Source organism: Trichoderma citrinoviride, assembly GCF_003025115.1.
Source record: "Trichoderma citrinoviride strain TUCIM 6016 unplaced genomic scaffold BBK36scaffold_13, whole genome shotgun sequence".
Lineage (NCBI taxonomy): Eukaryota > Fungi > Ascomycota > Sordariomycetes > Hypocreales > Hypocreaceae > Trichoderma > Trichoderma citrinoviride.
Genome location: NW_020194721.1, coordinates 1 through 21,575, shown reverse-complemented (window position 1 = coordinate 21,575; position 21,575 = coordinate 1). Strand labels below are relative to the sequence as shown.

Below are 21,575 nucleotides of genomic sequence, written 5' to 3'. Positions count from 1 at the left end.
AGGGTATGTCTTTCCTTCAAAATGTCGCGTGCTTCGTTGCTCCATCAACATCCGCCCAGAGGCGTTGCCTCCCGTTCAGTGGATGTTTGTATTTCATGTTGCAGCAAATCTGCTCTTTCTTCTCAGAGTCGCGCCGTAAAAGTACAGCACAAATATCCCTATCACGCCACCACAGCTTAGCCCAGCTAACAGGCTCACTCCTTTGCCAACACCCAGGTTGATAAACAAGGGACGTGAGAAGTGAATCGCGCCACATCCTATACTGCTTCGGACGAAATCGTTTGCAGCGAACAAGCTGGCGCTATATACGGGATAGCTGATTGCGATATATATGAAGATGACCTGGAAGATGGTGAAAATTCCCACCACAAAAATCGTAATGCCAATGGTGGGGACGATCCAAGGAATGTTTGGGCTAGAATTTCCTGTCCAGCCAAATATAAAGAGCCCGATGGGTACGAGGAAACTCGTGGGGAGGCCGCAAACAAGACGGCGCTCAGGCTCACCCAGCCCCCGGGTCTTGATCTCCGGCTCGAAAACGAATCGGAGATATGCGACGTAAAAGACGATGGCGATGGAAACGCCGACACTGATAGAGAGAAATATCAGGCCAACCTCGCCCGCATTCATTCCGTAACCATCGGTTGGCGAAGCGCGGCCAGGAAGTCCAGTGGAATACACGAATGGAAAGACTTCGAAGAATGAGTAGAATATGCCATACATGAGACCAATGTACAAGCTTGTGAAGAGAACTGAGGGGTCGAACAGGTTGATTTGGAGGGGGCGCCAAAGGTTCTGCACCACAACTTCGTTAACTGTGAGCCGAGCTTGTTCCATTTCTGATTGAGACTGCAGATTGTTATTCCTGGTGACCCGGCGGAGACGCCGAGCGCGCCGTAGCAAGATGTTCGGCGTGGACGTCTCTGGAAGGAAGAAGAACATGAAGACAAACACGGGGCTTGCGAGCCAAAGGATTTCCCAGAGCGACCAGTGCCAATTCGTAGCTGGAACTGAGAAACCAGACAGAATGGGCCCGATGGCTGGACCGGCAGTGGCGAATGCAGCCCAGCCTGTAAGCGCATACGGCAGCTTCACGAGGTTGTAGAGATCACCAAGAGACGCGCCACCAGTTGCCAGACAAGGAGAACCGAAGAAACCCTGTAAGAAGCGCAAGACGATCAAGGCCGGAAAATTGTTGACGGCGGCCGTTCCGGCTGAGATGGCAACAAAAATGCCAAAGGTGACGATATATGGCGGATTGCGGCCAATCAAGGGAATCTCGGAGAGAGGTGAAAACACCAGAGGTCCGATGCCATATCCAAGCACATAGAGAGAAAGCCCAAGAGATGCAACTTCTGGTTTGACGCCAAATCTAGCTTCAATGAATGGCTGAGACGGCGTTATGATAGCAGACCCGATATAGACGGCGAGGGTGTAGAGGTATATCTGGAGGACAACAAAGACTTTCTTCCTCGACGACCAGTTCTGTGGGTTATCCGTATCGTCGGTTGAATACCAGTCAACCAGGATGATGCCATTATCCAATTTCTTTGGATGTATTGTAGAATGCTGCGACCGCACGTTTGATTGAATTGTCGCCGCGGTATACTCCTGCTGAAGGGCGGCTAACGATCCCACTCGGGACATCTGAGGTCGTGAGGTAATTTTGGAAAGTGCTTCATCGTCTAGATGATTCCCCTCTGACAATTGTGAGAAGGAATCGGTAGAAGGCTGGTCAATGAATTGACGGTGTCTATCGTCACTGTCCTCTTGGACAAAAGTGTTCACTCCGACGTCAGGAGGAGTTGTTGTGCCCGCCGAATGGCCATTGATGAAGTCCAGATAATGGAACGATGGTTGCTCTTCGGGATACCTGAGATATTTCCGTTTCGTTATCCATCGAATTATCGCTCCAAATGCAGTATCCCGAAGTAAATCAGCCATGTCGCATATTATCAGGGGTGCAGTGTCTCCTGTATATTCTGGTAGCTAATCCCATTGCAAGATCTGCCGGTAGCTTACTCTTTTGACGAGAGCGTAGATGATGTCCTTTGGAAGGTCTTCCAGGTATTTCGTAATAATTCGGGAGGCAACGACGTGATTATAAAGAATGAACTATTGGTAGTCTGAAGTTTATTTTGCAGACTCCCTCTCAGCTCGGGCGGCAGATGCTTCCCATCTCCATCTAGCGTTGCATAGCATTCTCGGTAGACGAATCATAGCTCTCAAGTCTGTCATCCCTTGAGCCTTGTGGCTAAGGGCTAGTCACGCCGCCGTTAGAATGCCAGAGACGAACCCATGGTCGTAGTTTCAGAGTGTGTCAATTATGCTACTTCGTATCTGAGATTGACACAAGTCCAACGAGAACATCTGCAATCAGTCCGGTAAATCTATTAATGCCTAGACAGTTGCAAATCAAAGGCCAAAACAGCAGTCGGCGTAAATGTGTTCAATGAGTCTCCTCGAGATGCCGCTTAATGATAAGAGAAAACATGCGTCGAGATTTGTTGCCCGTTTTCGTCGTATCGCTTCGGAATGACATTAAGCACACCGTCAATATCTCTCGGCTCGTAGTCAAGCATGAGAGCAGCCTGAACAAGAACACCCATCCCATAGTTCTCCTTCAGCCAGTAGGAAAACATATCCATGCCAGCAATGGCACCAGATCCCGTCCAGATATTCCCGTCAACCACCCATTTCTTATCCACAGTCCATTTGACGTTTGGGTATCGCTTCTTGGCGTATTCGAACTCGATGTTGTTAACCGTGGCGTTTTTTCCATCAAGGACACCTGCTGCAGCGGCGACGGAAGCACCGGTGCAATTTGTAAATAGCAGCTTCCCAGCAGCGACGTGACGGCGGATCAAGTCGGCGAATTTCGGGTGGAGTTCGAAGCCAATTGGATTAGGCCCACCAAGCAACAGAATATCCAGATCAGGACATTCGTCAACGGTAGTCGTAGGCACAATGCTCATCGAGCAAGTAAGCTGCACCGGATCTCGAGTGATGCCGATGTGGTGAAAGTCGAATTGCGGGGCACGATCAATGGTGGCTTGGTCGATAGGACTGAGGTACCGCATCGCTTCCATCAGTTCTTTGGAGGCACATGTAAGAAGGTCAGTTGGGCCAACCACATCGAGCACTTGATACTCGAAAGCCAGGACACCGAACTGAATGCGTGCCATGATCAAGGTATTTGAGCGAGGTAAAGACTTGGCTCGAGCTAAGCAGGTATTTGGATGGGTGTTTTGACAGTGAATGAAACGGATCCTTCACCCGATATATATAGCTGGGCTCATCTCTACGTAGAAGGCATAATGGATTCCCTTTTCTTGGTGTCCTGTTTATCGGCATGGGCCGAATCCGAGATCTCTCGGTTTTGTTAATGCCCCTGCAACAGTAAATGCCCGTGAATGTAGCAGGGCGATACTCGTAATCGTCAAGTCTGTACTGTGTACTTTCTCACAGATTTGCTCTTAGCTTCTTTATCAAGGGCTTATCCGAAGCAGGTCGGTAGCCACAAGAAGTCTTCGTCGTCCAAGTTGCACGGACCACATACCGTGCCTGTCCATTTATCCGACCGCCATCGGCTGCTTCAGTTACATCGGGTGGGGCCGTGCCGCTCGTGTAGGCGTACTCGTCCTACACGCCGAGATTCCTTGGGAATTCACCTAAGATACGTATCGAGAAGGTGTTCGGAGTATAGGTGGTACGTAGCATCAAGCGAAGACTAAATGCACGGCCATATTCTAGCCCACCGTAACTGCGGCGAGCAAGATGCCATGTCGACCTGAGGTAGAAGAGTGGCTAGCGAGTGCCACTTCGATGAGTAATCCACCGATTGTAATGCTCATACACTGTCTGTCCTACCTCATGTTGAAAGAGTCTGTGCAAAATCTTGCTGCAAACATCACTGGCATTGACTTGATTTTGAAGGGGTTTCCTTCTTCGTTTATTTTTCTTTTTTTTCAATCAACAAGCGACGCCGAGACGCCGCCACAACGATGGAGCCACTGTTACTTGACTAAGATCCAAATCCGCATCTATCACTGTGGTAATGCGCCATACGTCCATCCCGCCGTCGTTCCCCAGAGATCCTGGAATATCTCATCGCCACCGTCGCCCAAAACACCCGCCAAGTCTGCCGGCAGGTCAACCGCAGACAAGCTGCTATCCATTGTCGACTGCCAAAGCTCCAGCTGTGCATCCATGCTCCCATCTAGCATGGGGCAGCCAAGGCTCAGCTTTCGAGGGGCAATTTCTTGTCTATGGTCCATGAGGTAAAGCCGTTGGTTATACTTGTCTCTCACAACACTGAGGATAGCGCGCATTGCGGAGAGAACATTGACTGCCTGATTTGCAATCTTTGTGCCTTTTTCCTCGCATATTGTTTCCAAGATTGCGTCAAGCTGCAGCCGCGAGCGGGCCCAGGAGATATCGAACTCGGGGCATTCGGGTGTTGCGAGCGTGAGGCGAATGGCTAGGATTATACTAGAGATGAATCTGCACCAGTCGGCAGTGGAGAACTTTGCCATGATTGTTTCATCAAGGCCAGTAACATAGGTAAGCAACTGACGTACGGTGTCTACGCTGGTGTACAGCTGAGAACTTTCCGGGGGCAGTGGCGGCCGTCCTTTGGTTAGGTGTAGAGGGAGGCGAGTCAACCTAAAGAGAGCGCCAGCTTGAAGGCACAAATGTACAAACAAGCTCTGCATATAGATGACGGCTTTAAGAATGTCAGTTTCACGTACATCCTGCTAACTGGGATGAACAGGGGGCTTTGATCATGAATGGAAACGCCAAGACTTACGGGTGGAAGCAATGTGCGGAGGTATGCATGACTCTATATTATGAAGCTGCGCTTTAAGACCCAGCAAAATGAGCTGACTCTGCTGATGCGTCTGATCGCCGCCATCGTTGATTGTGCGAAGCGCTTCAGCACCCGTACTGGATAGTCGCACAAGGGATGCCAGCACAGCATCGTTCTCAGCACCGCTGCATTCAAGCATCTTGCAGCAATCTTCCGTCCACTTGGAGAATACTCGGGGAGCCTGGCCGCGACTTTGCCACTCCCGTGGAATCCTAGGTTGTGTCAAAAGAAAGTGTTGGTATCTCTGGGGAGGAGGGTTTCGGGGGCGACTGACGTAGAGGCGAGGTAGAAACAGCCCAGATACGAACGGATTCTGTCGAGCTGTTCTGTAGTCACTGGTGCGCCGTGATGGTACAGTCCAGCTTGTGTCTCGCGGTCCAGCCCCATGTCATGGATAACTTCCGTTGCCATGCAAAGATAGCGGAACGGCTGTTTGTTTCTCGGTCGGATATGGAACGGATACCTGATATCATCGTCTTGTGAGTATCGATGCGCCAGCAGGCAACGAGTATGCTTACCAGGCGCAGTAAATCAAGATGCCCTGGAGGATTTCCAACGATCTTTCTCCACAGGCAACAAACTTCAGCCCGAGAATTCTCCTGAACTCTTCATCATACAGGCTATTGCCCTGTATACTCCGCGACCCAGACGCTGCAGCGAGGATAGCCAGCAAGACAAAAGGCCTTGATGCTGCGAGGAGGGAGACGGATGCATCAGGATCCAGCCTAATGCAGGGAAAGTGACTCAGCATTGAGTGAAACGAGGCTAGAAGGGATTCAGCAGAGGCAAGGTTAAAGGAAGGCTTCGCCTGGAAGTCCGAGTGGTGGTAAGTGTCTGTTGTTGATTCGGGAGTAGAGTCCAGGCTATGCACAGCGTTGTCGGGCTGAGATGGGCCGGAGCCGTCTACAGGAGGGACGAGATTGTCGAAAAAGTTGGCGTGGGCGTCACGCAGAGACTCGATATTTTTGTCCACTTCTACCTTCAAAGGTATGTTGAAATCAATGGTGAAGCTTTTAGACGGTCCAGCAGAAAGTTGAGGATTTGCCTCAACAGCCGATCCCTCCTCGAAGCTAAACATCATTTAGCTGTGTATTCCGATGATCGTAGAAAAAGTCCATGCAGAAGGGTAAAGGCGCGGCTTGACTTGACTTACACCAGGCGCCGAACTCGAGGCCTCGCCCTCACAATGCACTCTCGGTTCGAAGCGAGGCATCTTGGTCGAGGCTGGTCAGTACCCGATTGGAGACGCAAGGAGGGTTAAGTTGAGGGCAGCTCTAGGAGGGCATGTATCATACTTGCGGCAGACGCCAGGCTTGTCGCTTGGTCGACATCGAATCTTGTTATCGCGGCAAGCCTCACAAGCCGCCAGAATTCTTTTCCTGGGCAGGTTGTCGCCGCTGGCTTGTAGCGCGGCGTCAGCCATTTCCGCTCCACGAAATGAGCTCTGGGTTTGATGAATTAGATCAACCGAACAGCGCGTGGAACATTGAAGACATCTGGACTGTGAGAGGGATAGTAAAGTGCTGGTATGACGCGGAAAGTGTAGGGAGTGATCTCGTCAGTGTCATCAAAGGCTGACAGTTGAATGTGGGGTTTCAGGCTACATTCACGGCTACGTCTCCCGCTTTTACCTTCAATGTTCTGCTCCTGATTGGCTGCCTTCCTCTCCATCACGGATGCTTTTCTTACCTGTGCTGGCACAGTGCATCAAGGCTCAGATACTGCCAATTTCGGCACCTGATCTTTAGCCTTCGGCAGACAGCAAAGATCTTCTCAACTAATCCCTTACGCATTTCTGGTCGTATCCTTCTCCCAACTTGATCGACAAGTGCACGGTAGGATTGGATTGAGACTCAGAGACAGCACAATAGCTATTTCTCTTTGTCGACAGTAATGCACAAAATCTGCTGTGTTCTGCGTTAGAACATGGTGTGTCGCGAATCGCGTGATCTCTCACTCTAGCCGCCCACGATTAAATCTTCCCAGTAGCATTCAGTATCTTTTGATCTTAAAATGTTATAAAATGTTATAAAAAGGCTCCGTCGGAATCCTTATTATAGTGTGAGTGACGCAGCTATTCTCTCCTTTGCCAAGATTACTGGATTCTCCGGCGTCCCATGAACCCGTCACTTTAGGGTACGTTATCTGGTGCGGGAGCTCTCCGAATGACCGACATTGGATATATCGCGAGATTATAGACAGCACCACAGTGGTGTCTATCTGCCGGCATTGCGTGAACATAACCTAAATTTTACTATCAAATAGATGTAGAATAAGTGTGCGTTTATTAGCAACACCAGCGAGGGCCGTTGTAATAAACAGGCTAAACGAGGAAATTACGGGTTCCCTTACTGCAATAGGGCTGAAAAACAACGTTCACACAACTGTAACAGCCTTCACTATTAGGCATCAAACTTGCCAGCCTTAGTAGTGGCTACTTAACTGGCCGATTTGCTCACTAGTCCCCGACCTCCTCTTGACCTTCATGATAATGTCAGAGGCTCTGGGGATCAAGCTGTTGTGGACCTTCCACTCCCTCCTTGGGTCTGCCAGCTCAAACTCGAACAGAGTAATGAGCGTCGCCACCGTTTTGCTCACTTCCATCTTTCCAAGGTTCATACCGATGCACTTCCTTGAACCAGCCGAGAACGACAAGTCCATGTTGTTCAAGTGCTGTAGGCGGCTCTTGAACTCGTCGGCAGTCTCTCCGTCGGCTTGCAGCCAGCGCTCGGGGCGGAAGTCTTCGGCGTCGGCTCCCCAAACCTCCTTGTTTCTGTGCAGCACATACGCATTGAATCCGATCGCTGTCCCCGTCGGCACAAGCGACCCATCAGGAAGCTGCAGGCCACCGTTTGGAACGTACCGCTCTTGTGCAAAACAGTTGCCCGGCAGGTATCGAAAACACTCTCGACAGACAGCCTCCAGGTAGGGAAGCTGCCTGGACTCGGCATACGGCACAGGGAGCTGCGAAAACTTGGCAGCGACAATCTCGCTCCTTAGGCGGTCGTAGACGGCGGGGTGCTTAAGAGACAGGTAGAAGATGGAGCGCAAGCTTGCCGCTGTAGTGTCAGCGCCGGCGGCGACGTTGACAAGCATGTAGGACAGAATGCGATAAATGTCGACGACTTCGGGATTCTGCTGCTGGGCTTCTAGATAGTGATCCAAGAAATCGGGCTTGGATTGATCGTGGCCGTCTTCACCCTTCATGCGCGCCATTAGATGTCCAAGACAGATACCTGTGACGGTTCCAAAAGATGGCGGGCCAATTCGCATAATTGGGTTCTTGTCGAGGAACTTATCAAGCACGGGGTTCATGCCGATTGTGACGAGGTAGTCGTAGGCTTTGTCGGACACACTTAGAGTGCCGTCAAAGTCATGGCCTTTCTCGATATATCCGACAGTTTGACTCCATGTAGTCTTGGCCACCACGTCCATTGCATCTGCAAAGTAAGCTTAATTCAATCAGGTCACGGCTGGGCAGCCTTACAGAATAACATCCACTCTGAGAAGTCAAAAGATGGTCCAAATATCTCGTCCCCAGCGAACCTTTGGTCGATCACCCCACACAGGGCGGCGAGCACAGCGTCGACATGAGGCTCAAGAGGCGCCACGCCAGCAGCGGAGAAATACCTTGCAATTGGCTTCTTTATGCGCGCATGTTCTTCTGGCCGAACTTCAGAAAAGATGTTGAAGTAGAGCTTGCCCTCGACCATTGCTCCAGAAACCCCGTGCCACTCAGTCTACGTGAAGACACATCAATTTGTCAGCCATATGCCTTTCTCCGCTACCATTTGCCGCTGAAGCTCCTCGTTGCCAATACTTACCTTTCTCCAAACCCCTTGAGTGTCGAAGCAGACTTTGATCAATGAAGAGTAATCGAGGTCGAGATAGTTTGGGCCCATTCGAACGATGGGCCCGTACTCGTCGTGGAGTTTCTTGCTGATCAGGTGCATATCTCCTCGATAGGCATGATACATTCGGTAGAGGTTGGTAAACGCTTGGTTATCCCAGATTGCTATTAATGGCTTCCCTATGCTGCAAGGGGAATTTTCCTCTCACTTACACGCAAGAACTGGTCCCGGATACTTTTTCAATGGTGAAGTCAAATACGCGACGACATGCCACAAGACAAATGTCGCCGTCGGAACAAGCACAAAGAGTACGAGTGGGCGCAGAAAAGTGCTCTCATCCACTTGCAGGATGTTTGTTGCCCATCTCGAATGCGGAACAGAGCTGTTGTCCATGCCGGCCGATTCCCACCGTAACTTGGGCTGTTTTCGAAGTGACAATGAAGTCAAACAACTCTGATGTGGTTCACTTTGGCACCACTTCTGAGAACAAGAATGAAAGGGTTACGATTTAGACTGAGTTTAGAAACTGTATGAAGAATTGCTTCTAGGCTCGCCTAAAGAGGGGCGGGACCGCCCAGACATGTGAGCTGTTCCCCTATCTCTAGGGCAAATTCCCATCTTCAGTGTGATTCCCAGTTTGCTGGCGAGTATGGGTGGAGACCAGTTGAGAGCAACGAGGTAGCAGCGCCAGGCATTTCGTACGACTAAGGCTTCCTTTGGGAATGGCTTCCTTACCCTTACTCGAGATCAAGAAAGACCACCAATCATGCTCTCCAGATACATACAAGCACTAGGTAGGAAAATGTGTTTTCTCATCAGAGGAGCGAACACTCGCCAACTGATCAAGCACGTCCCCACAACAGATGCAACCACCAACCAAGTAAGCATACGGAAAAAACTGGATTGGTCCCATGTTAGATCGTTTCATCTTGGAAAAAAAGGCAGCATCACCGTCGTACTCGTGTGGCTCACCCGTACAATTGGCACTCGTTCACTTTGAACGCCGATCTCATTACTAGATGGCAACAATTTGGCATTTTCCATGGGGTAAATGGTTCTTTTGCAAGGAGCTATTCTCCACAAACTTGTATCTAAAATTGTACAAGCTCTAGTGCAAAGAGTGGCAAGTGAAGATATTGCAAAGACTGAGCAACCCTGATGAGAAGCTTGAACATGATGAGCGAACATGCTCCTCGCTTGCCTACTTTGCTTGCCAGTCCGGTATACATGTGTCCTTATCTCTGTTCTAAGCGTATAACTAGGCAGGCAAATAGAGAGGTAAGCTACCCGGTTCCCATGCTTGCCTACGCTGCTCAGCTGGGAATTTGCTCCTGTCCCAGACAGCAAACCATCGACAACAGTAAGGGTACAGAAAATAATAGCCAATCCGAGCACTTTGTATATCAATGTTTCATTTAGAAGCGTAGATATATCCATCGTATCCCAAGGCAAAATATTCCCTAAGAAGTAGACCATTCTTCTCTGACTTCGGTCTGAATCGTCCGCACAGCGTCAACTGCAGACATGGCGGATCTGTACGTTCTTGAGTTCTACGGAGGAGCTCCCAAGATGCTAGCTTTACGGTGGTTAGTCTCCGCGCTGGCCCTGGCCTTCGTTTTGCTTCGTCTGTATATCCGTTTGAGAGTCCTCCGCCATTACGGATTAATAAATACCTCTACAACGCCTCCTTTATAAGTCAGCCTAGAGTTGTTGCGAACTTGTGTTGGAAGAACACGCTAAACAGTCTACTTTTCTCATATACGACATCAACATGGATGACAGTTGCGTCTGGGGTCCGGAGTTAATCGAAATATAAGAGATAACCCTTGCATAAAGGGTCCCATCAACGGGATGCAATCCCCTAACTAGAGTACTTTATAACTGTCATCAAACAAATCGTCGTCGTATTTGGAATGATCCTCTGCAAGGAGACTGTAGCTCTCGTCGTTCAACTCGTTTAGGAAAGACGCAGCCGCATCATTATCCGGATTTCGAATGGCTTTCTCGCCGCTGGCATCGTAACACCACTTTTCATACTGTGGATTTATGTCACCCAACCGCTTGCCTGTGAGAACGTCAAATCCCTCATGGGAAGCGCACTAACGACCCTGTCTCCATCTCAATATATGCCGGTGCCTGGTCCGTGACGTTGGACTTCTGGTATGCGGCTTTTGCCTGGTACCTACTGTGGAACGTCCAGATGCCGAAACGTGAGAAGCGAGTCATCGCAACGTCTCTAGGCCTCGGTACCATTGCCAGGGCTTGTTGCATTCACAGATCGCTGGCATCGAAGTACCTGGATAGCTCTAACCACATTGAAGGCATTGTCGGCATCCTCGTCTGGCACGCTACAGAGTTTTACTCGACTATGGTTTGTATCGGCATTCCGGTCTGCTGGCCCCTCTTGCGGAGACTGGACGCACACTTAGGAGACGTCAAGAGGAATTAAAAGCGCCGGAAGTGGCAGCGGATAGGTGAAGAACAAGAATTATCCAAGTGACAATCTGTTCCACATGCATGACATTGCTGGGGCTCCGTTTTACAGCAACTCTCTGAAGCCATTCAAGGACAGAGGCGTGGCGCTGAGAAGCGGCCACCTGAAGCAAAACGTTATTGCACCGACTGCAATTTGAAAATGAAGGTTACTAGGCTCACCATGCAACACTGTGTTTATATTGTTACGAGTCCATTCTCATCACGTCGCCCAGCGCTTTACTCTCCAGAGGTAGTCGCCTTTGCTCCACAGGCATCCTGTCCTTCATCAATCTACCTTATATCAAAGACGTCTAACATAGGCAACTGGACCTTCATAGCGTTGAGCGCCACGGATAAAGTAGTACGCCAAAGAGAACAAGGAGACTCCACCATAAATTACTATATTCCAATTCATCTGGGATGGCGTTGGGTTGGGATTACCCGGCATGAACGCCAAGACGAAGATGATGATAAGGAAGGCCTCAGATGCGATATTGATAAGAAGACCCCATTGACCAAGGCTGAATTTGGATCGTAGCAGGGGACTCTTTGTCCATCGACGCCATATCATACAGCCTGTCGAAACAATATAGCTGGAGAGCAGCGACGTGGTTGCTAATGAAGTAATCGAGTTCAGGGCAACAGCCGAGCCGATATTGATTAACGAAAGGAGGGTTGAAATCAGGAAGGTTGTCAAGATCGCATTGAATGGCACGTCCCATCCTGCTCTGATGCTGGAAAACCAGGGGCTGAACGGGACTGCATGATCTCGTGCAAAAGCGAAGAGCTGGCGCGACGCTGTGGCCACCATCGTAAGATTGGAGAAGAGCGACATCGCTACCACGAACACTGACATTGCGGTGGCACTGCTTGCTGACTTGGTCGTGTTATAGAAGACTTGCATAAAGGGATAACCAGTCGGAGATGTAATAACCTCCTCCAGGTCCCCTATGCAGAAGGCAAACGTGATTACCATGATCCATCCAAGCGCCCCGTTGAAGATAGTAGTCAAGATCATGGAGCGAGGCAGAGTACGACTAGCATCACGCAGCTCTTCGGACATGTGGACGGCAGCATCCGCTCCAAGCAGTGGCAGAATGCCTGCAAGGACTCCCACAAGAGTCGATCCTCCCAAGCTGCCCCAACCTCCGCCGTCGCTGAATTCTGTGAAGACAGCCCTAGCGTCTGCCGTTGGGGAAAGAATCCAGAGAGTGACGAGGATGCCGAAGAAGGCAAAGACGTGAATAACGAGAATCAGGGCCTCGATTAACGGTAGCTTCCTCGCAAGGACAGTGTTGAAAGACACCGAGAAGGCGGCAACAGCCACGGTTAGGAGCGTGCCGTGCCAGAGCTTAGGGACGTATTCGGGGTAGTTGAGAACGACAAGGCCTTGGATCTGAGTACCGGCAATGAATGCGGAAGAGGCACACGACGTCTGCCAGCCAAGCACACACATCCACCCCATCAGGTAGCTGATGAACTTTTGATGCTGCGGTGGCGCGAACTCGGATACCCAGTGGTATTGCCCTCCAGACGTGGGTGCCCTGGAAAGCGTCAATATTAGTGGCTTTTCCACGTATGCAAGGACAGGTTTGACGAAGACGGGGGGTCTGGGCCACTGCTTACATCGAAGCCATTTCCGCCATTGTCGTGTTCACCAAGAGGAACCCCATCCAGCAGATAAAGAACATCCAGATCAAGCCAGCGGTGCCGCCATTAATGAGCCCGATGGTAGCAACGCTTTGAGAAACGGTTCCAATTAGTCACCTCACAGTTATGATGCTCATGCGCTTCTGTCAGCACAACGTACCTCAAGGAAAACTCCCACGATGCCATGAGAATCATAGAGAAGCCAAATATGGTTAAGAACCGAAAGTTTCTCTGTGATACATTTTCTTAGCAAACTCTCACAAAACAAGGTGTCAGTGGCTGTCAGCACGAACTTTCATTTCCTGTACTTTTCCCATACGGTACATATCCGCGCGATCAGCTGCGTTTCCTCTCTCATCATCTCCATCGTTAATAAAGTCAATAGCGACACCGTCGATATTGTGAGCTTCTTTGCCGTCGGATGACATCGTGCGAAAAACTCCAATTACCTTTCGCAGCAGCAAGCTCCAAGAATCACACAACGAAGTGACAGGCAAAAAGAAGGAAGAAAAAGACAAGAGAAAGCCTTGCATTCGTCGCATGGGAAGAGGGATGTGCAAGGTTAACGTATGCGGCCGGATAAACGATGCGACGTAGCACGCAGACATTTCGGCTCAAGTTTCCAATCTTGGGCCTGTTCAGTGTGTTGGTCAGCTCCGGTCTAGCCCCTGCTGCTTTGTGAGCTCCAGTGTTTTGCAGGCGGTAACATGGTCTACATGGTTACAAGAATGCTCTCAAGCGCTGATATTTTCATAACATTTACCTCCACGGATAGATTGCTTACCAAGTAGATAGAGAGTATACGCCGCATCTTCTCGCCGATACTCACATGCCTTACTCAAGAGCATGTGTGTGGTACAAAGCTCCAATATAAGCGGCAGCCAGACTAGCATGAGACATGAGCATGCGTGTTGGTGCAAACCGTGACAATGGCGAATGGGGTACGCTGCCAAGGCCATTACCCCTTTTACGCCCTCATTTGAGGCTGAGAATCTGACCATTTGTATTTCTGTGGTAGCAGAACAGGCTGTTGGGTGACCAGCTCGTCAGATTCAAGAGATCGTACATGCCGTGTCGTTGAACCATGCTGAGACCGACATGTTCTCCTGCTAATCAGCATCACAGGACTAATCTCTGCATTTGTATCACTACTATGTAGCCAAGAGGATTTAATAGGACGTCGATCCCGTCTCAAAACGTCTGTTGCTACTATTGTTTGCGGTCTCTTATGCTGTCCAGTTGTCCTCTCTTACAAGTTGGACGCCCAGATTTCCCTTCGCCATGAGTCGAGAGTCACCAAATGACAATGCACCCCCTTTCTCAGGCCTTTCATTCAATGACCACGCAGGGCAGCTGTGGATTGTGACAATTCTTTCGCTGATCTACAGCTTGCTTAGTGCCATGGCGAGAGTCTATATCAAGCACCAGATGTTCGGCTTTGACGACCTTTTGCTTGGTTTAGCAACAGTACGAATGCCAACTTGCCTCGGACAAGTCCGATACGAATGCTGACTAGAGCTCAGATATTGCATGCGGCTCAGTCAACCGCCATTTTTGTTGGACTGAAGAGTGGCCTCGGCAAGTTTAACTCTATCACATCCCCAGAGCAATGGGTAGCATCTTCCAAAGTGAGCGTCTTGACACTGATATTGCTATCAGTATCTAACGTATCTATTTGCAGTCTACACTCGCAGCAATTGTTCTCTGTCTTTTGACTCTCAGCATGGCTAAATGCTCTGTCCTCGCCCTTATCCTGCGCATTATAGACTCGAAGTCTGGAAAAACTAGACCATTTTGCATCAGCGTCATGGTTCTCAGCGCAGCATGGGGTGCAGGCTCTTGCCTAGCAATGTTACTCAACTGCCAATCTGCTTCATTATTAACCATTGATAATATCAAGAAATGCCCCAGCCAGGTACGTGTGATTAAGTGTTCTTACTCTGTCATGGCTAACTAGAGCACCGCTCCCAGGTTACGCGATGGATTGTAATTACCGCTATTGATATTTTCACCGAGATTCTCACCTGGCTCCTCGTTGTGCAATTATCCTGGGTTGTACACATGTCACTCAACTACAAGCTTCAAGTTGCCATAGCCTTCTCTTTCCGCTTACCGCTTATCGCCCTCTCAGCCATTCATCTGGCGTTCTTTACAAGATACCCAGCCTCAACCGAGCCTCAATTTGCAGTCATCAGCAGCCTGCTCTTTCAACAGACCATGATTGCTTGGTCTCTCATTGCTGCTACTGTGCCAAATATGAAGAGCTTCTTGAAGTCCTTTTCTATGGGATTAGGAATCGCATGGGCCTTCGCGCCCAGCGAGTACGAATCCAGCAATGCGTACCCGCTTCAAACATTCCTCAGCAGTCGATCGAAACATACTCCATTCGGAGCTGAAGGAACATCCACTTCTGTCCGGGTCTACGACAAGCATGACGGAGAGTCCCGTGGTCGACCTCACAACTGGAGGCCGGATCGGACAACGAATCAAGCCACCAGAAAGGACCATGTTCACAGCGAGAGTGTCTGCGAAGGGGTGTCAGACGAAGAGGAAATCTCAAAATCTGATAGCCAAGAGTTAATTATCGTAAAGGAGGTGGCTTAGGAGGTTACGCATAAGGATCGCCAATCCACAAGTGCCAACTCTACATAAGTCAGCTCTGTCTGTCGGGAAAGAGCATCGATTGGGATCTCGCAGTAGGTGCGTAACTTCGTACATTAGATACGACATAGTAACTCAAATGTTTCAGCTTGTCTGAGCAGGGGAGAGCCGTCCTGGTTAATGCTGCTATCAAATACTACTATTAGCTGTTCTCGGCAGAGTCCTCGGAATACATCCGTGGCATGAGGGATTTAAGTCAAGCCACCAGCGGGAAGCTGAGTTGCATTAAGCATGGGACTGAAGGTGCCAATGCCTGAGCGTCGTATTGCAGAACATATAGACGAGGGTAAAGGTAACCCGGGCCAATCGGATTACTACCCAGATTGCCGATATTCGCGGCCGACTAACAACTTCATTCGAATTGGGTTATCCCACCGTTCGTAGCACAACCAACAGCAGAATACGACACGGCAAAGTCTCGCGGGAAACGAGATCCGAGAGGGAGCAAGAAAGCAAGACAGCGGGATCTGTATGTGGATTTGCGGTCGCCCACTATCTGAAAAGGAGCGAATTTAAATTTTTGCCGCACACCAAAATCAAGGTGCTCCCTAGACATCTGGAGGGTTCGTTGCGAAGAATTTTCCCACATCTGTAGCATGATTTAGCAATACGCCATTCTAACAGCATTCACTCAACTCATGAGCACTCCGCTTCTTTATGTCTTTTATAGTTTATCTTATTAAGCAAGGTTCTTGTCTCCTTTCAGACGCATCCGAGAACCTCCTCTCCTCGCTAATCTATCGCAGTACTCTGCCTGTTCTCATTCACTCGCCATTGGGAGACCATGGCTCAATGTGTACTGCGCTATGCGCGCTACTCAGAGTTGCCTGAGATTGCTCACGTTATGGCAAAGGCTTTCTGGGACGACAATCTGTTCGGTGATCTTATACATCCGCACCGGAATGAGTATCCAGACGATGTAGACTTGTATTGGTTGCGACGAGCACGCGTCAGCTTTTGGAACTCACGCTGTCGATTTATTGTCGCTGTCGCCAAAGATGAGACTGGCCATGAGACTATTGCTGGGATTGCTCAATGGGCAAGACTGGGAGATGGGGGCAAGAAGCTAGAGAGCTGGTACATGGCTCCTCGTGAGTATTATCCCGACTTCTCATTATCCTCCTCAATCCCCGCTAAAGCAGTTAACCCAGGCAGCCTGCTCAAGCCGTTGTCTTCTTTAATTATGACAGTTCACGCTTGGCTTTGGCCGAATCGTGCAAGTGATCCTATTACAGAGGACATTGTGGAACGTGCATACCCTTACTTTAGTTCCTTATGGACTGATCAGCGTGCTGAATCTTGGTTCCTCGACGTCCTGGCCGTACGACCAGACTGTCAAGGGAAAGGTGTTGGCCGCAAGCTTGTACAATGGGGACTTGATAACGCTGAGGGTGATGGTATTTGCGCTTCTGTGATTAGTGCGTTTGGTAAGGAGAAGTTTTATTGTAAATGCGGATTTAACGAGCAGTATGGCAGCGCAATGCAGGGAGACGGTAACCCTTTAGCAGGTATTAAGGGTGGGAATATATACTGGAAAGGTATAAGTAAAGAGATATAAAGTATAAATTAATAAAAGGGTATATATAAAAGAGAGAGTATATATAAAAGAGAGAGTATATATAAAAAAGAGAGTATATATAAAAGAGAGAGTATATATAAAAAAAAGAGTATATATAAAAGAGAGAGTATATATAAAAGAGAGAGTATATATAAAAAAAAGAGTATATATAAAAAGAGAGTATATATAAAAAAGAGAGTATATTAAAAAAAAAGTATATTTAGAAAAAAAAAGTATATTTAAAAAAAAAAGTATATTTAAAAAAAAGTATATTTAAAAAAGAGAATATATTTAAAAAAAAAAGTATTATAAGATAAAAACTTATTTTATAAGTTTAAGTTAGAAATTCTTTACTTAAATAAAGATTTCTTATTTATTAATTTTTTATAAAGCTAAATTCTTTATTTAAATAAAGATTTCTTATTTATTAATTTTTTATAATATTAAATTCTTTACTTAAATAAAGATTTTCTTATAAAGCTAAATTCTTTACTTATTTATTAATTTATATTAAGTGCTACTATAACTTAATAAAAAGAAGCAAGCTTATAAGCCTATATACTATATACTAGCTTATATAAATAAAGAGTATAGCTTAATATACTATAGCTTAATAAAGCAGTAATATTATTAAAAATACAGTACTGCTTTTACTTTTATAATAGTATAATAAGCAGTATAATATAAGTATAAGTAAGTAAGTATAGTAAGTAAGTAAGTATAATAAAAAAAAAAGAAGTATAGTAAGGGCAGTAAGTATAATAATAATAATAAGTAAGTATAATATATATAAGTAAGTAAGTAAGTATAAGAAAGTAAGATAATTATATTAAATAAATAATATAATTATTATTACTTTTAGTTTAGTATAAAAGATAAGAGATAAGGTATAAGGTAGATAATAAGCTTAATAATAAGTATATATTATAAAGAGTTATAAAAAAGCTAGTATAAAAGAAACTTAAACTTATATTAAGTAATTTCTTATTCTTTTATAAATAAATCCTTAGCTAAATAATTAAAGTAATATATATTTTTTATATTATTAAAAAGCTAAAAAAAAGCTTTATTTAATAGTATATAATATAAAATTATATAACTTATAGTTTACTTTAAAATTAATAAATTTATTTAAAATTAATACTTAATTTTAAAATTATATTTTTATATTAAGATTTTATTTTTCTTTTTATATAATCTTAATTAATTTAGGTTATTTAAAATTACCTTCTTAATTAAAACTAGTTTAATTTTAAATTAGCTAAATTATACTTATATTATTATACTTTATAAGTATATAATTATAATACCTTATAAGCATTTTATAGCTTTTTTTTAAATTTATTTAATTTACTATTTTTTATTAATTTAATAAGAGAGAGACCTTATTATATTAATTACTTACTTAAATAAGAAAGAGCTATTACTTAATTAAGTAATATAAATCTTAAATACTAGCTCTTAATTAGTTAAAAAAAGCTTAATCTTAAATTTTTATTTTTTAAGCTTAATTTTATAAAAGCTTATAATAGACTTATAATAGCTATTATACTTATTACTATAGTATAATTTTTATACTAAAATAAGCTTAAGAAGCTTATTCTTATATACCTCTTTTAAAAGTTATAAAGTAAAATAAGCTTTATAAGAATATATATATAAAAATTATAAAAAACTTATATTATTATATAAAAAACCTATAATTTTTATATAGGAATAATTTTAATAATATAAAAAAGATAGAAAATTTATAATTTTAATAAAGAAATATAAGAAGGCTTTTAATTAATTTATAAAAAGCTTTATTATTATATATATAAAGAGGAAAAGTATTATTAAAGCTAAAAAACCTCTTTTTTTTTTATAAATATCTTAATATATTATTTTAAATATTTTAAAAATAGCTAATCTTTAAAATAATTAAATTTAATATAAGTTAAGGGTTTAATAAAGAAATTTACTATATTATCTTATATTTTTATATAAAAAATATATAATTTATTATTTTTAATAGCTCTTTTAATAAAATAATAAGCTATTTTTATATATTTAAAATATTTATAAAATTTTAAATTTTCTACTAATTTAATAATAGCTTAATTATTTATTAATAAAAGTAAAATATTATTATTATAATTTATTTTTAAATTATTTAAATAATATATAAATAAATTATTTAAATAAATAGCTTTTTTAATAGCTTTTTTTAAAGCTATATATTTAAATTTATTATTATAACTTAATAATTATAGTTATAATAATAAGCTATTATTAATAAATAGCACTAAATAAATATTAAACTAACTAGCTAATTAAAAGCAGATTACTAAATCCTTTAATAATTTAAAAAATAAATTATCTCTTATATAAATAATTTAAGAATAGAATTATTAAATTATTAAATAATTTAATTAAAATAACTAAATATATAAGTTATATTTATATTACTTATTTAAATAGCTTAAATAGCTAGTTATTAATATAGTAATTAAATTAAAATTAGTTTATTATAATTTACTAGCTATATAACTATTTAAAAACTACTTAAAGATTTAACTTAACCTCTTTATTAATAAAAACCTAATAGCTTATTTATTAAAGCTATTTATTTAAATAGTTTCTTTTTTAAAAAGTATAACTTACTTAATAAGGTTAACTAGTTTATTATATATTAATAACTCTTATTTAAAAAGTTACTTTAAACCTTTAAGTAGTAATTTATAAAAAAGTATTATTTATATAAAAAAGTAATAATAATAAGTTAATATAATAACTTTAATAAATATAAACCTTAAGTAATAAAGCTAGGATAAAGCTAAAATAACTATAATATAATAACTTATAATACTTAAAAATATAATTATATAAATATAATAATAAAAAGCTATTAATTAAGCTAAGATTATAACTTTATATACTTAAATTTAATAATAATAATAAGTTTTTATTATATAACTTATACTAGTTTAATAATTAATTATAAATCCTCTAGCTTAAAATATTATTATATAAAAATAACTAAAAGAGATTTTATAAGGAGATATAAGTACTAAGGCTAGGTAATATATAAGCTATACTTTTTCTATTAAAATATATATATAAAATTTAAATAAATCTATTAGAAAATCTAGTATTTAAAACTTCTTTTTCTTTTTTTATAGCTTCTTTTTAAAATTAAATATAAATTTTTTTATTTTATAAAGAAAAGTAAAGCTAAAAGTCTTAGCTAATAAAAACCTTTTTAAGTTAAATAAGAAAAGTCTTAGCTAATAAAAACTCTTTATAATTAGCGCTTATATAACCTTAGTAATTTACTTATTAAATTAATACTTTTAGTATATATTATAATATTATAATACTTTTTTATCTTTTTTTATATTTACTTTATTAAAATAACCTTTTAAAGTAATAATCTTTAAAGGTTAAGCTATTTTTTATAGCTTTTAAAAATAATTATTTATTAATAATTATTTATAAAGGCTATATTTAATATTATATATAACTAAATATAAATAAAATAAGCCTTTTATATAAGTTTTAAGAATAGTTATTTAGTTAAAGATTATTTTTAAAAGCTATATTAAGTATTAAATACTTAATTTTAAGAATAGTTATTTAATTAAAGATTATTTTTAAAAGCTATAATAAATACTAAATACTTAGTTTTAAGAATAATTATTAATTAAATAGTCTTTTATATAAGCTATTTTATATTTATTTTTTAAAATACTAAATATTTTTTATTATATAAAAGTATAGTCTTAATTAAGTATTTATAATATTTATATAAAATTATATTATTAAGGTTACTTTTATAATCTTTTATTAGTATTTTTATCTTTTTTTACTTATTTTAAAATTAATATTATAATAAGCTATTTTTATTTACTTTTTTTATTAAAATAAGTATATTAACCTTACTTAGCTAATTTTAATATTATTAAAGAATAATATTTTATAAATTATTTAAGTAGTTTTTTATAGTTATTTTTAATGTTTTTTAAAACTTATTTATAAGATTTTTAAAAGGTTTATATTTTATTATTAAATACTTTTTATTATTATAAATAAAGGTCTTATTTTTTATTACTTTTTATATAAAGATATTATTAAAGGTTACTTTATAGTTAATAAGCTATAGCTAATATTTTAAAAATATAAAATATATAAAAAAAAAGAGAATTTATTTAATACTCTTCTCCTTAATATCTTATATTAATTCTTAATAATTAAAAAGTATATTATATTAAGAGGGATTAAATTTAAGAGTAAAATTAAGCTAATAATTAGTTAAATATAAAAGCAGAATACTTAAGATATTTTATTAAAAAAAAGGTAAGTTAAATAACCTTAACTTTTTAATTAGTTTTAGCTATTTAAATTATATTTTTATATTTATATTAAGAATTATTTTTAATTTATAAGTTAAATTACTTTACTTTTTAAAGTATAGTAATTATATATATTAATATAAGGTTAATTATTATAGTTATTATTAAAGCTATAAAAA

The 21,575-nt window shown here is 41.9% G+C and overlaps 7 protein-coding genes across 7 annotated transcripts; 2 read left to right on the top strand and 5 right to left on the bottom strand.

Moving 5' to 3' along the window:
* Nucleotides 1-93: 93 nt before the first annotated feature.
* BBK36DRAFT_1181421 (MFS general substrate transporter) lies at nt 94-1,944 on the bottom strand (the record flags this gene model as incomplete). Its single annotated transcript, XM_024896249.1, has 2 exons — nt 94-1,608; nt 1,795-1,944. 2 exons carry the CDS (start codon nt 1,942-1,944, stop codon nt 94-96), a joined length of 1,665 nt encoding a protein of 554 aa, XP_024746573.1.
* A 530-nt stretch (nt 1,945-2,474) lies between these two features.
* BBK36DRAFT_1127003 (class I glutamine amidotransferase-like protein) lies at nt 2,475-3,185 on the bottom strand (the record flags this gene model as incomplete). Its single annotated transcript, XM_024891455.1, has 1 exon — nt 2,475-3,185. One exon carries the CDS (start codon nt 3,183-3,185, stop codon nt 2,475-2,477), a length of 711 nt encoding a protein of 236 aa, XP_024746572.1.
* An 861-nt stretch (nt 3,186-4,046) lies between these two features.
* BBK36DRAFT_1171495 (hypothetical protein) lies at nt 4,047-6,293 on the bottom strand (the record flags this gene model as incomplete). Its single annotated transcript, XM_024895575.1, has 5 exons — nt 4,047-4,726; nt 4,811-5,082; nt 5,145-5,333; nt 5,389-5,940; nt 6,166-6,293. 5 exons carry the CDS (start codon nt 6,291-6,293, stop codon nt 4,047-4,049), a joined length of 1,821 nt encoding a protein of 606 aa, XP_024746571.1.
* A 1,001-nt stretch (nt 6,294-7,294) lies between these two features.
* Nucleotides 7,295-9,114, bottom strand: BBK36DRAFT_145021 (cytochrome P450; the record flags this gene model as incomplete). Its single annotated transcript, XM_024897519.1, has 4 exons — nt 7,295-8,310; nt 8,358-8,610; nt 8,695-8,867; nt 8,934-9,114. 4 exons carry the CDS (start codon nt 9,112-9,114, stop codon nt 7,295-7,297), a joined length of 1,623 nt encoding a protein of 540 aa, XP_024746570.1.
* Nucleotides 9,115-11,497: 2,383 nt separating this feature from the next.
* BBK36DRAFT_1126386 (amino acid transporter) lies at nt 11,498-13,274 on the bottom strand (the record flags this gene model as incomplete). The annotated part of the gene is made up of 4 exons (XM_024891373.1): nt 11,498-12,740; nt 12,823-12,936; nt 13,007-13,077; nt 13,140-13,274. The coding sequence occupies 4 exons, from the start codon at nt 13,272-13,274 to the stop codon at nt 11,498-11,500; spliced, it is 1,563 nt and encodes a 520-aa protein (XP_024746569.1).
* An 853-nt stretch (nt 13,275-14,127) lies between these two features.
* BBK36DRAFT_145017 (hypothetical protein) lies at nt 14,128-15,450 on the top strand (the record flags this gene model as incomplete). The annotated part of the gene is made up of 3 exons (XM_024897518.1): nt 14,128-14,340; nt 14,528-14,761; nt 14,818-15,450. 3 exons carry the CDS (start codon nt 14,128-14,130, stop codon nt 15,448-15,450), a joined length of 1,080 nt encoding a protein of 359 aa, XP_024746568.1.
* Nucleotides 15,451-16,291: 841 nt separating this feature from the next.
* Nucleotides 16,292-17,065, top strand: BBK36DRAFT_1181403 (acyl-CoA N-acyltransferase; the record flags this gene model as incomplete). The annotated part of the gene is made up of 2 exons (XM_024896248.1): nt 16,292-16,602; nt 16,663-17,065. 2 exons carry the CDS (start codon nt 16,292-16,294, stop codon nt 17,063-17,065), a joined length of 714 nt encoding a protein of 237 aa, XP_024746567.1.
* Nucleotides 17,066-21,575: the final 4,510 nt, after the last annotated feature.